General features: G+C 37.2%; 1 protein-coding gene across 6 annotated transcripts in view; it reads left to right on the forward strand.

The window, feature by feature from the left end:
* TATDN3 (TatD DNase domain containing 3) overlaps window positions 1–12,655 on the forward strand; it is a 19,045-nt gene extending 6,390 nt beyond the window's left edge. For 3 of the 6 annotated variants that reach the window (XM_035010519.1, XM_035010514.1, XM_035010518.1), the window contains 6 exons: window positions 1,785–1,847; window positions 3,085–3,194; window positions 3,359–3,414; window positions 4,971–5,083; window positions 9,527–9,607; window positions 11,716–12,655. In XM_035010519.1, coding sequence (XP_034866410.1) covers window positions 1,785–1,847; window positions 3,085–3,194; window positions 3,359–3,414; window positions 4,971–5,083; window positions 9,527–9,607; window positions 11,716–11,859 — 567 coding nt within the window. In that variant the 3' untranslated portion in view covers window positions 11,860–12,655. The remainder of the gene's footprint in view (window positions 1–1,784; window positions 1,848–3,084; window positions 3,195–3,358; window positions 3,415–4,970; window positions 5,084–9,526; window positions 9,608–11,715) is intronic. The other 3 variants (XM_035010515.1, XM_035010517.1, XM_035010516.1) reach the window with 3 other exon arrangements.
* Window positions 12,656–14,364: the final 1,709 nt, after the last annotated feature.

Raw genomic sequence — 14,364 nt, forward strand, 5'->3', positions numbered from 1 at the left:
GGGGCGCCTGGGTGGCTCAGTTGGTTAAGCGACTGCCTTCGGCTCAGGTCATGATCCTGGAGTCCCGGGATCGAGTCCCGCATCGGGCTCCCTGCTCAACGGGAAGTCTGCTTCTCCCTCTGACCCTCCCCCCTCTCATGCTCTCTCTCTCTCTCTCATTCTCTCTCTCAAATAAATAAATAAATAAAATCTTTAAAAAAAAAAAACTGTTTACATCTGTTGAAATAAAACGATAGGGACCACACACACAAATACACACATATAAAATTAGTAATATGAATTATATTAATTTCTACTTACTATGCTTGACTTGCCAGAAACTTCCAGATTATTTCATGAGAAGTTGAAACAGTCTCATTGTAAATTTGTTTTGCTTTTTACATGGATAATAGATATTCCAAGAAGCTCATTTTTCCCTCTATCTGGTCTTCATCCAAATGTACACTTCCTTTGTAAGACTTTCCAAGTGTCAACCATTTCCTGGGTAATCTCTACCTTCTCCAGCCCCTCTAAACTTCAGAGACAGAGCAGTTTGGATGTTTGATATGGAAAAAGCTTTGGCTGACGATGTTTAACCTCCTTAACTATTGTCAGACACTGTCTCTGATCTGTAGGGTTTTATACTCTTAGCTCCCCATGACACTGTTAATTCCTCTTTATCGAGTCTACTAGAATATATTTCTGAGGCCATGATCTACTCTGTCCCTCATGTTATCTGTCTCCAGAGGCATAATTGTAAAATCTCCTCCTGCTCCTCTACCATCTGTTCCACCTCTCTTTTCTTAATTCTCCTTTGTTCTAATTATCCTCAGTAGAAGTTCTTTGCAATTTACATATCCTGAGACTAAAATCCTCAAAGTAGTTTAAAAGATATCTAGGAGCAAATTTTCCATATATTTGTCTTTCCCTTATCTTACAAGGGAACCCTCACAGAGTAAATTCTCTTTAAATGGAAATAGTAATACCATGGAAACTAACAGTACTTAGTTACTTCAATAATTGACAAACAAGCATATGTGTGATAATTAGTGTTTATGCTGTTGAACCTTTAGGACAAAAATAGGCTAAGCAGGATTATAAAGACAAAAGAAATTGGTGGAAACAGTGCAGAGGATGTATGGGATTGTTGCTATTAAAAAACTCAAAAACCATTAACATCCTAAGAGGAGGACAGAGAACAGCACTCCCCAAAAACTCAGTTACAAAGGTGACTGCCAAAGATGGCTCTTGGTCACCTATTCCAGGAGGAAATCCAAATCAGTCCTAAATGTCAGGAAATTCCTCCTAAATATTAGGAAGTGTTTAAGTGAGACTTTTCATTGAAAGTCATGTTCTTGTAACCTGACTGGGTGTGGGATGTTTCTACTCAAATTTCCAAATAGTAGTACTCACCATTATAGAAGGATGACTGTCGGGCGTCTGGGTGGCTCAGTCGTTAAGCGTCTGCCTTCGGCTCAGGTCATGATCCCAGGGTCCTGGGATGGAGTCCCACATCCGGCTTCCTGCTCAGCGGGAAGCCTGCTTCTCCCTCTCCCACTCCCCCTGCTTGTTCCCTCTCTCGCTGTCTCTCTCTCTGTTGAAGAATAAATAAAGTCTTTAAAAAAAAATAAAAATAAATAAATAAATTTAGAAGGATGACTGTTACTACTTCTTCAACTGGTTAAAGGTATGGAATGTATGTAAAAGACCCAGTATAATATAGTGCCTGGTATATAAAAGGTGTTTTCTAAAGTATCAGTTCCCTTACACTTCTATTTAAACAAATTTACTTTTTTTTCTCCTAGGATTTGGATGTAGCTTTGCCCATTATGGAGAATTATAAAGATCAGTTGTTGGCAATTGGAGAGGTAACACCAAATAGCTGATCAAATGACTGCTAATCCAGACTTTTCATATGATATATGAATATAATCTTTAGTTCACTATTGGTGATTATAACTGACTTAGATAATTATATTCACTTCATTTAGCTGGATAATAATTTGTCACTACTTCCTCAATAAGCAAAAGAGCCTGAGGTAAGACAGTAGAAAGCCCCACTATAGATTTATGTTAATGAAAGAAAACTACTTTATTAGCATTTCTGTGTACTTTGTTCTTTTTTTTTTCCTTTTCTTAAATAGGGTCGTCATCTCTATAGTTAGTTAACGCAGTATATACAGACATACTTCAAATAGACTAGAGTTTGTTGGGGTGCCTGGCTGCCTCAGTTGGTGGAGTATGTGACTCTTGATCTCAGGGTCCTAAGTTCCAGCCCCACATTGGACGTAGAACTTACTTAATAAATAAATAAAATATATATTTTTTGAATTTAAAAATAGGCTAGAGTTTGTAATTAAAGAACATTTTTTATTAAATAATTTACAGTTGTGAAGCATTTTTATCACTTGGTAATAAACTCCACTTCTAATCAAAGATAAAAGGTAAGAGTAACACTTAAATTAGAATATAGACTTTAGCAATGTATGCCAAAAGAGTATCAAGGGAAACAGTCATTTATAATCTTCACTGTCCAATGTAGTAACCACATACAGCACTTGAAATGTGATGGGTCCAAATTGAGATATGCTATAAATATAAAACACACAGGATTTCAAAGTCTTAGTACCCAAAAAAAGAATGTAAAATAATGCAATGATTTTTTATATTGATTTTGTATTGAAATAATAATATTACTATATAATAATAATGATGTTTTGGACATACAGATTAAATAAAGTGTATCATTAAAATTAATTTCACCTGATTCTTGTTAGTGTTTTGGTTTTTTTTTTAAAGATTTTATTTATTTATTTGACAGGGAGACACAGCGAGAGAGGGAACACAAGCAGGGGAAGTGGGGGAAGGAGAAGCAGGCCTCCCTGGGATCATGACCCAAGTGGAAGGCAGATGCTTAACAACTGAGCCACCCAGGCACCCCTCTTGTTAGTGTTTTTAATGTGGCTACTAGAAAATGTAAAGTTATATATGTGACTTGCATGTATGGCTCCCATCATATTTCTCTTGGACAGCACTGCTCCACAGTATGTCTTTTGAATTCATTAAACCGTAAACATGTAAATCTGTTTTATCTTTCTGTTACAGGTGGGACTAGATTTCTCCCCCAGATTTGCTGGCACTGATGAGCAGAAAGAAGAGCAACGACAAGTCCTAATCCGACAGGTCCAGTTAGCCAAAAGATTAAATTTGCCTTTGTAGGTTAATTAACCATCTTTCTATATTAATAGCTATAGAGAAAATTAAATAATGATTCTCCTGAGATGGAGCTCTGTATTTCTTTTTCTCTGAATTACTTTAATAGAACAAAAATAATACTTTCAGATTAAGTACCTAAAAGGAATTTTTTGTTGTTAAACAGAAATGTTCACTCACGCTCTGCTGGAAGACCCACCATCAGCCTCTTGAATGAGCAAGGTATTTAGGTTCTTGAGAGAAGTGTGCCTAATATTTACGTTTGACAGTTCCAGTCCACATGCACATAGAATAAGCTGTGTTTTAATTTAATTTCTTAAAGGGAAGGGAGTGGGGCAAGAGTGGAGGTGGAAATGAACTAAGGTGATTTTGCAAGTCAGCCTACTTTCAAGAGTGATTATGACATTTAGAAGGCCAGCATAGAGCAAATAAAAAATTGGATCAAGTAATTTATATTCCTTAGTTTAAAAATTAACAGCTCTAATTTTTTAATCAGCTTAAGTAGCTGATTAATGAGAGAGGAAAAAACAAAGCAAAGATGGGTTACTGTCTTGCATGTTTTCTGGCTGCTGCCTCAGAAAATGGTATTATACAGGTCGTGGCCATCATACCAGAAATGCACTGTTATCTTCACCTGTTGCTCCTCAAGTAAAAATATATCTTATAGCATTACTTTTCAGACTTTTTAAAGTACCATCCACAGTAAGAAATACACTTGAGTACTTTTTTTGGTACTTAGACTTTATTTTGAGACTCAGTATATACATATACAGAAAACTGGCCAAAGTTTAAGGAGCAGTACATCTATATGTATGTGCAGATAGGCATATATAAATATGTACATATACATATATGCAGTCACACATATACACATAAGCATATGCTGGTCAGTCGAGACCCACTAAATTGATTCCATAATTCATTTATGATTGTAACCCACTATTGATCATGTCTACTGTTGGAAAAAAACAGTATCAAATAGTAAAGTAAATGTAATTGCCTGCAACTAGAAAGCATTGTATTTCTCAGTGATGAGAATCACTGGAATTATTCATACTGAGCATGATTTTCATGCAGGCTGAGCAGCCATTCTTTAAGAACTGGAGGTGATTTGGTGAAGCCAGTCCTAACAATTGAGTCTCTGAGTCATTGAGCTCCCTGTTTCTTCTTTCACTAGCATTCTTGTTAAGGATAATTTCACTGCTTAAAAATCTAGTAGGAATAATAATTTGACAGTTTACAAACTTCTAGAAAAAGTTTGATGGTGTAAGAAGTTTAAATATTTATTTAAAAATTTATATTTTTTCTAATATAGGCTCCACGCCCCGTGTGGAGCCCAACATGGGGCTTGAACTCACAACCCTGAGATCAAGACCTGAGCTGAAATCAAGAGCTGGATGCTTAACTGACTGAGCCACCCGGGGGCCCTTAAAAAATTGTATTTCGATTTTATTCTGAAGATTAAGAATGTTCTCTATTTTTTATTTTACTGTTTGAACACTGTACATTTACCCTTTAGAAATCATATAGGGGCACCTGGTTGGAAGAGCATGCAATTCTTGATCTCTGGTTTTGAGTTCAAGCTCCATATGGGGTGTAGAGATTACTTAAATAAATAAAACTTAAGAAAAAAAAAGAAGTCATAGAACCTCATCTTTATATTATAGTGACCAAAGTTTACTTAAAATTTATAATCTATGTTGCCCACTTTGATTAGTGGGAAAACTTCTTGTTAAGGAAATGAAAGGAAACTCTAAATTATCTTTAATCTTTAACAGGTGCTGACAAAGTGCTCCTGCATGCATTTGATGGCCGGCCATCTGTAGCGATGGAAGGAGTAAGAGCTGGGTACTTCTTCTCAATTCCTCCTTCTATCATAAGAAGTGGACAGGTAAGTTCCTTACCTAAGCCTCATTTTATGCTTTATAAAATACCCTTTAAATCATGAGCTTTTATTACACACTTGTAATACTATTCGAGTTACATTACAAAAAGTAATCATCAGTCCCTACCTCACATGTATATGAAAAGTAGCTCAAAAATGAATCAAAGAGCTAAACCCAAGAGCTAAAATTTATAAAACTATTAGAAGAAAACAAATCAAAATCTTTGTAACTTTGGAATAAGCAGTGGTTTCTTACATATGACACCAAAAGCACAAGCAACCGAAGAAAAAAATAGATAAATTGGACATCGTCAAAATTTAAAACTTCCACAATAAAACAGTTTTTGAACTTTTATGCTTCAAAAAACACTATTGAGAAAATGAAAAGATAACCCATAGAAGGAGGAAAGGCGTTTGCAAACTATATCTGGTAAGGGTCTAGTATTCAGAGTACGTAAAATACCATTACAACTCACCAAGTAGAAAGACAAATAATCTGGGGCGCCTGGGTGGCTCAGTCAGTTAAGTGTCCAACTCTTGGTTTGAGCTCAGGTCGTGATCTCCAGATTGTGGGATTGAGCCCTGCATCAGGCTCCACACTTGGTGGGGAGTCTGCTTGAGATTCCCTCCCTCCTTCCTCTGCCCCTCCCCGCTCACACTCACTTTCTCTCTCTCTCTCTTCCGCTTTCAAATAAATAAATAAATCTTTAAAAAAAGAAAAAAAGACATGTTGGATTTTGTCAAATGTTTTTTTCTTTTTAAAGAAACTGTTTATTTCTATCAACCTTATTTCCATTTTCTGTTTGTCAAATGTTTGTTCTGCCTCTACTGAGATGATCATACTGGTCTTCTTTTCTTGGCCTGTAAACTGTATTGATTGATTTTCTAATGTAGAACCAACCTTGTATTCCTTGGATAAATTCTACTTGGTCATGAGCCAGGCATACCTCAGTGATGTTGCAGGTTCGGTTCCAGACTACTGCAATAGAGCAAATATCACAGTAAAGCAAGTCAAGTGAATTTTTTGGTTTCCCAGTGCATATAAAAGTTATGTGTACACTATATTGTAGTCTATTAAGTGTACAATAGCACTGTGTCCAAAAAAACAATGTACATACCTTAATTTAAAAGTGTTTTATTGTGGGGCCCCTGGGTGGCTCGGTCAGTTAAGTGTCCAGCTCTTGGTTTTAACTCAGGTCATGGTCTCGCAGTCATGGGATCCAGCCCTATGTCTAGCTCCTCGTTCAGTGCAGAGTCTGCTTCAGATTCTACCGCTCTACCCCTCCCAGCTAGTGTGCGCTTGCTCTCTCTCAAATAAATAAGTAAAAATTTAAAAATAAATAGAAGTATTTTATTGTTAAAAAATGCTAACCATCATCTGAGCTTTCAGGGGGTCATAATCTCCTTGCTGGTGGAGGGTCTTGCCTCAATGTTGGTGGCTCCTGACAGATCAGGGTGATGGTTGCTAAAGGTTGGGGTGGCTGAGGCAATTTCTTAAAATAAGACAACAGTGAAGTTTGCTGCATCCATTGACTCTTCCCTTCAAGAATGATTTTTCTATAGCACATGATGCTACTTAACAGCGTTTTGCCCACAGTAGAACTTCTTTCAAAATTGGAGTCAATCCTCTTAAACCCTGCCACTGCTTTATCAACTAAATATATGTAATATTCTAAATCTATTGTTATTTCAGCAATCTTCACAGCATCTTCACCAGGAATAGATTCCATCCCAAGAAACTACTTTCTCTGCTCACCCATAAGAAACAACTCCTCATTCATTCAAGTTTTATTGTGAAATTGGAACAATTCATTCACATCTTCAGGCTCCACTTCTGATTCCAGTTCTCTTAATATTTTCACCACATCTGTAGTTACTTTCTCCACTGAAGTCTTGAACCCCTCAAAGTCATTTATGAGGGTTGGAATCAATTTCTTCCAAACTTCTGTTAATGTTGATATTTGGACCTCTTTCTATGACTTACAAATGTTTTTAATGACATGTAGAATGGTGAATCCTTCCCAGAAGGTTTTCAGTTTACTTTGCCCAGATCCATCCGAGGAATCACTATGTGATACTAACTATAACCTCATGAAATGTATTTCTTAAATAGTAACACTTGGAAATCAGAGTTATTACTTGGTCCACAGACTGCAGAATGGTTGTTGTGTTAGCAGGCATGAAAACATTACTCTCCTTGTACATCTCCAGCAGAGCCCTTGGGTGACCAGGTGCATTGTCAATGAGCAGTAATATTTTGGAAGGAATCTTTTTTATCTCAATAGTGGACTTAATTTTTATTAAATCATGTTGTAAGCAGATGTGCCTGCATCCAAGTTTTGTTGTTCCATTTATAAAGCACAAGCAGAATAAATTTAGCACTATTTCTAAGGGCCCTAGGATTTTTAGAATGGTAAGTGAACATTGACTTCAACTTAGTCAACCAACTGCATTAGCACCTAATGAGAGTTAGCCTGTCCTTTGAAGTTTTGAAGGCAGGCATAGATTTTTCTCTCTAGCTACAAAAGTCCTAGATGGCATCTTCTTCCAGTAAAAGGCTGTTGTGTCTACATTGAAAATCTATCCTTTAGCATGGCCACCTTCATAAATTCTCTCAGCGAGATTTCTGGGTAACTCACAGCTTCTACATTAGCACTTGCTGCTTTACCTTGCACTTTGATGTTATGGAGACGGCTTCTTTCTGTAAACGTCATGAACCAGCCTCTGCTAGCATCAGGCTCTTCTGCAGCTTCCTCACCTCTCTCAGCCTGCAGAGAATTGAAGGGCCTTGCTCTGAATGGGGCTTCGGCTTAAGGGAAGGTTGTGGCTGGTTTGATCTTCTATCCAGACCACTCAGACTTTCCCTATATCAGTAATAAGGCTGTTTTGTTTTATCATTTGTGTGTTCCCTGGAGCAGCACTTGTAATTTCCCCCAAGAACTTCTTTGCATTCACAACTCAGTGAACTGGCCCAAGACGTCTCACTTTCCGCCTATCTTGGCTTTTCTCACCAGGCTTAATCATTTCTAGCTTTTGATTTAAAATGAGAAATGTGTGACCCTTCCTTTCCCTTGAACACTTAGAGGCCAGTGTAGTGTTATTAGTTGGCCTAATTTCAGTATTGTGTGTCTCAGGAAATAGACCTAAGGAGAGGGAGAGAGACAAGGGAATGGCTGGTGGGTGGAACAGTCAGAACACAAGCAACTTTTAAACTTACCATCTTGTATGGGCGCAGTTCATGGTGCTGCAGAACAATTACAATAGCAACATCAAAGAGCACTGATCACAGATCAGCATAACAAATATAACAACAATGAAAACGGTTGAAATATTGCAAGAATTACCAAAATGTGAATGACATGAAATGAGAAAATGCTTTTGGAAAAAATGGCACCTATAGACTTGCAGGGTTGCCACAAACTTTCAGTTTGTAAAAAAACAAACAAAAAAAACACCTCACTGTCTGTGAAACACAATAAAACAAGGTGGGCCTGCATATTATCCTTTTTATAGTTTCATTTTATAGTTTAAGGTAGAACTTTAGATTATTTATTTGTAATCTTTCTTATTTTCTCATGTAAACCTTTACTGCGATAGTTTCATTAGTGCTAACTGGATCTTGTAGTTGCAATCCCAGATTTTGATAGATGCTGTATTTTCACTTTCTTTCAGTTTGGAGTATTTTGTAATTTACCTTGTGACTTCCTCTTTGACCATATCGATTATTTCAAAGTGTGTTGCTCAATTTCCAAATACTTAGGAAAATTTGTGGATATCTGCTTGTGTCTATAAATATGGATCTACCTCATCTTTAAAGTGATTGCATAATACTTCACGGTTTGGATGTACCATAATTTATTTAATCATTACCTTAAGATTAGGTCATTTCTAGTGTTTCACTGTTATAAACAGTGCTTCAGTATTCAGCCATAAAAAAGAATGAAATCTTGCCATTTCAACAAAATGGATGGATCAAGAGGGTATTATGCTAAGTGAAATAAATCAGACAGAAAAAGACAAATACTATATGATTTTACTTTTATGTGGAATCTAAAAAACAAAACAAATGAACAAAGAAAACCAAACAGACTCATAAGAGAACAAACTGGTGGTTGCCAGAAGGGAAGGGGGTGGGGAAATGGGCAAAATAAGTGAAGGGGGTTAAGAGGTACAAACTTTCAGTTACAAACTAAGTTATGGTGTTGAAAAGTACACCATAGGGAATATAGTCAATAGTATTGTGATAATCTTATATGGTGACAGGTGGTAACTACATTTATTGTGGTGAGCATTTAGGAACAGTTGAAAGTTTTAATAATTAATTGAATATGAAAGCATGAATTTTAGGTTCCTGCAAAGTAGGATGCATTGGTATATGGGTTTAATGCTCCGTTTTTTTTATCTTTATGTCTCATGTTTTAAACTGACTAGCTTTCTCTTTTCTCTAAGAAACAGAAACTTGTGAAACAGTTGCCTTTAACTTCAATTTGCTTAGAAACAGATTCACCTGCACTAGGACCAGAAAAACAGGTGATTATCTAATTCCTACATTATTTAGATTGTCTTTCTTTTGAGCTATTTTCACCTTAGCTGTGTTTCTCATTACAGTGTAAATACAGTGGAATCCTATTTTTTTTTTAAGATTTTATTTATTTATTTGAAAGAGAGAGAGTGAATGAGAGGGAGAGAGAATCCCACACTGAGCAGACTCCACACTGAACACAGCCCAACACAGGGCTTGATTCCACGACCACAAGATCATGACCTGAGCCGAACCAAGAGTCAGAGGCTTAACCGACTGAGCCATCCAGGTGCCTCCATTGGAATCCTGTTTTAATGCTTGGTTGAGAGGTTTTATTAATTTTATAGCTGTTGTGCTCTAGCGAATATTACTGGATATTGGCCAGGTCTTAATTTACATAATAATGAGAGCCGCACCAGTATAGTAAAAAAACTCAGTGTCTAGAGTCAGAAAGACCTGGATTCAAATCCTATCTCTGCTACCCACTAGCTGAGTGACTTTGGGCAAGTTATTTAATCTCTTTGAATCTGTTTCCTCAGGGCACCTGGGTGGCTCAGTTGGTTAAGCGTCTGCCTTCGGCTCAGGTCGTGATCCCTGAGTACCGGGATCGATCCCCACATCAGGCTCCCTGCTCAGGGGGGGCCTGCTTCCCCTGTCTCCCTGTCCCTCTGCTCCTCTCCCTGCTCATGCTCTCTCTCTTGCTCACTCTCCCTCTCATATAAATAAATAAAATCTTTAAAAAAACACACACACAAAAACCTGTTTCCTCATTTACAAAATGACAATAGTAACATTAAAATATTACAGTGTGGGGTGCCTGGGTGGCTCAGTTGGTTAAGCGACTGCCTTCAGCTCAGGTCATGATCCTGGAGTCCCGGGATCGAGTCCCACGTCAGGCTCCCTGCTCAGCAGGGAGTCTGCTTCTCCCTCTGACCTTCCCCCTCTCATGTGCTCTCTCTCTCTCTCTCATTCTCGCTCTCTCAAATAAATAAATAAATAAAATCTTAAAAAAAAATATTACAGTGTGGATTAAATGAAATAATGTATATGAAATGTCTAGCAGTGTCTGGTATATAGTAGATGCTCAAGAAATTTTTTTTTCTTCTTTTAATTGGCATGTTATAATGAGGCTGTTTCTTTCAGTACAAATACTGATATAGTCATGGATTTACTGATGTGATCTTTCTCTACATTTTGTTATTATAGGTCACAAAGAATCATACTTTAAATATTGCTACCTTTTAAAATTATAACTGAAAGGAAGCCAGAGTATCTACTCTTTTTGCCTTAGTGCGTATTATATTCGCCTTCCAGTGTGTAGCTAACTTGTGTCCTTGACCGCCCATCAGATCTGTGTCTCCATGCCTGCCCGGTTCAAAAGACTGGCATTCAAGATTCAGCGGTTTGGGAGTAGTTGTGATGTGATTTTTAATAAACTATGATTGTTTATGATTGCAATGTGAATATTGCTAATTAATGTCCAATTAGATACATATTTTTGTAAGTCAGCTCTTAAAAATATAGAAGACAGAAAAATCACAATTCCAGTTATTTGTTTGGGTATAGAACAAAATGGTACAGAATTGCTTTCCTGGTTAGTGTAAACTAGAAGGAAAAGGACCTAGCATTTTTTTTCCCTAAACAGGAATGAATTTCATTTTTTTTTTTTAATTTATTTGAGAGAGAGAGCACAAGCTGGGGGAAGGGCAGAAAGAGAGGGAGAAGCAGACTCGCCACTGAGCAGGGAGCCCGATGTAGGACTCGATCCCAGGGCTCCAGGATCATGACCTGAACCGAAGGCAGACACTTTTTTTTTTTTTTTTAAGATTTTATTTATTTATTTGACAGAGAGCAACACAGAGAGAGAGGGAACACAAGCAGGGAGAGTGGGAGAGGGAGAAGCAGGCTTCCCGCAGAGCAGGGAGCCCGATGCGGGCCTCTATCCCAGGACCCTGGGATCATGACCTGAGCCAAAGGCAGACGTTTAACGACTGAGCCACCCAGGTGCCCCTCATTGGTTTTTACCAACTCACTTTGTTCTGTTTTGTCTATGGTCTCCAAGATTGCTTCCCTTGACTGTCATATCTGATTCACTTTCTGCTTTGTTCTGTTTCAGGTACGAAATGAACCTCAAAACATTTCCATTTCAGCAGAATATATTGCCCAGGTGAAGGGGATCTCAGTAGAAGAAGTTATAGAAGTGACAACACAGAATTCATTGAGGCTGTTTCCTAAGCTTCAGCATCTGCTCCAGAAGTAGCTTCAAAACCAAATGACATAGGGGACAGCATTTGAGAGAAAGAAATGTTCTGAGTAGGAGTCTGAACTGAAGTGTGAGGCCATTATATAAGGATATAGAAGATTATGATTTTAGAGAAATATTTCTCCTAAAACCGGGCTTGGGTCCTGAAACCCTGGATTCTGATTCTACCTTGTGCTTCTTTATAATTAATGGAGTCCTAGCAAGAGATTGGGAAACACCACTGCTTCTTACCTTACACCATTAAGTAGAACCCACCATATGACCTGAAACCATTTCTTCTGGCAAGGGAGGCTCCCCCAGGTAAGACATGAGCGGTATCAGGACAGCTAACGTTTGATCCTTCACCACCACAGGATTTATCTAGTGGAAGGAGATCATCTTGTTTCTTACACTGTCAGAGATCTCTTTTCTGGGTTTGTAAAATTGAATTGTTAGTACTTTGAATTACTTCTTTTTAAGAGCAAAATGTATAGGTTTTTATATTGATCATAGATTTTGACTTACAAGGCCAGTGGTTTGTGCTATCACCAATAAGTGCCAAGCCCCAAAGTTTAGGTAATAAACCGAGTTTAAGTTCCAGTCTGAATATTGTCACGTTTAAAATGTACATAGCTTTATTAAAATATATCTGACTATTTTTGCATACAGTGATATTTTATATTTTTAAGTTTTGAAAATCTTGGCTACAAAGAGTTCTGTGGATGGATGGTGGGTACAGTAGCACGATAATGTGAATGTATGTAATGCCACTAACCTACACACCTGGTCGTTATTAAAGTGGTATTTTATGTTATGTCTGTTTTACCCCAATTTTTAAAAATCTCATATGTAGTTTACTAAACGTTGTGACCCATACCAAAGCCTGCATATTTAATTTTACTAAATTATACAAGCAGCAAATACTGGGAAAAGTGCCTATCATAGAAAAAAATTAATTTCCTAAAAAGCTAAGTGATTTTACATAATCTTTAGTATTTTGAAATTAATTTATTTATAGAGGAATCAAAACTAGTTCTAGGGCAGACTGTCCAAACCAAACTAGATTAGCTAAGAAACCGAAGAGGGTACTTCATGAAGCACTTGACCACCCATCAGCATCATGAGAGATGACATTCCTACATGTAGTGGGAGATTCTATTAAAATCAGACTTCTGGCTCTCTTTCAACTCTATTTCTTCCGCCTGTTTCCTACCCTTTCTGCCCACACTCCCTTTGTCAAACTCTCACCTTTAAATCCTTTCAGATCCAACTTAAATGACTTCCCCTGACTCCATCATTCCAGCCACATACAATCCCTGCCCTCTGAATTGTGTAGCTTTCTTCATTTACTCATCAATTTATTCGTTTCATTTATCACACAAACAGCTGTGGAGCCCCTCCAATAGGTTTCCCACTAATCTAGGTCCATAGGTTACAGAGAGGAATAAGACATGGTCCTTGCCTTCAGTTCAAAATGTAATAAAGTGGACAAATAATTTCAAAACAATGTGAGAAGTACTATAATAAAGGAGGAATGAGGTTCTACAAAACCAGTCAGATGACATTTAACACACATTCCTTTTTACTAGGGTTACCTTGTATATGTTTTTGTCTTTAGAAATTACAGACCATTTGAGAACAAACCAATTTTATTTTCTTTTTGCATCTTCTCTGTGGTCTGAAACAAGATTTGCAATATCATATGCTCTTACATATCTTTTAAAATAAGCGAATGGAGGTAGTAAGTCCAACTGACTGCAGCTGACAAGTTAGATATGTTCTCTTTCAATCTGCTCTTTGAAATGGAGATTTAATACTCTGTACCTTTTAACTGGTTCGGCTTTTGTTTTGTTTTGTTTTGTTTTGAGGTGCATATTTTTCATCTCCAGCCTATGAATGTATTAAATGTTATTCAAAGATTTCCTAATGTTAAACATTCTGAAAAATAGGAATAAACTCTCATGGTCCAGAAAAGCAAATCTTTAATGTTCTGTAGGAACACCCTCCCCCTAGTGAAAGGCTAGAAGGGCTTTTCTAACCCCCTCCCCTCTGACAGCATATGGTGACCTTCTTTACTAAAGGAAACATTTCTTATTCCAGCGTTTGTCTTTTTTTATTCTGGTAAGAAAAGGTAAGAATCAGATGAATATGTATCATTCTTTAAATTAAAAAAGAAAAATTAATATCAACTCTTTTCTTTCATTATTATGCAACCAAGGGTTCATTTGATCACCTTGCTGCTGCTTTTCTATCTCCTGCCCACTACTTTTCTTAATAATCCTCCACCATCCTCTTGCTGTTGCATATTTCCTTCCCCTCTCCCAGATCCTTCTTCTAAGCTGAACATAAAGAAGAGTCTTGTTTTTGAGTGCTTGAGCTACACTCATACTTCAGAGTTTAATTTTTTAATTTGCCCTTTCTTGCCCCTTTCATGCTTTTGATTGAATACTTTACAGTAACATATTTGAATTGACATTTCATTTACAGGATCTGGGTAACTTACAAAGGGTTTCCAGAAACTGT

Source organism: Mirounga leonina, unplaced genomic scaffold, assembly GCF_011800145.1.
Source record: "Mirounga leonina isolate KUSES-001 unplaced genomic scaffold, KU_Mleo_1.0 Mir_154, whole genome shotgun sequence".
Taxonomy (NCBI): Eukaryota; Metazoa; Chordata; class Mammalia; order Carnivora; family Phocidae; genus Mirounga; species Mirounga leonina.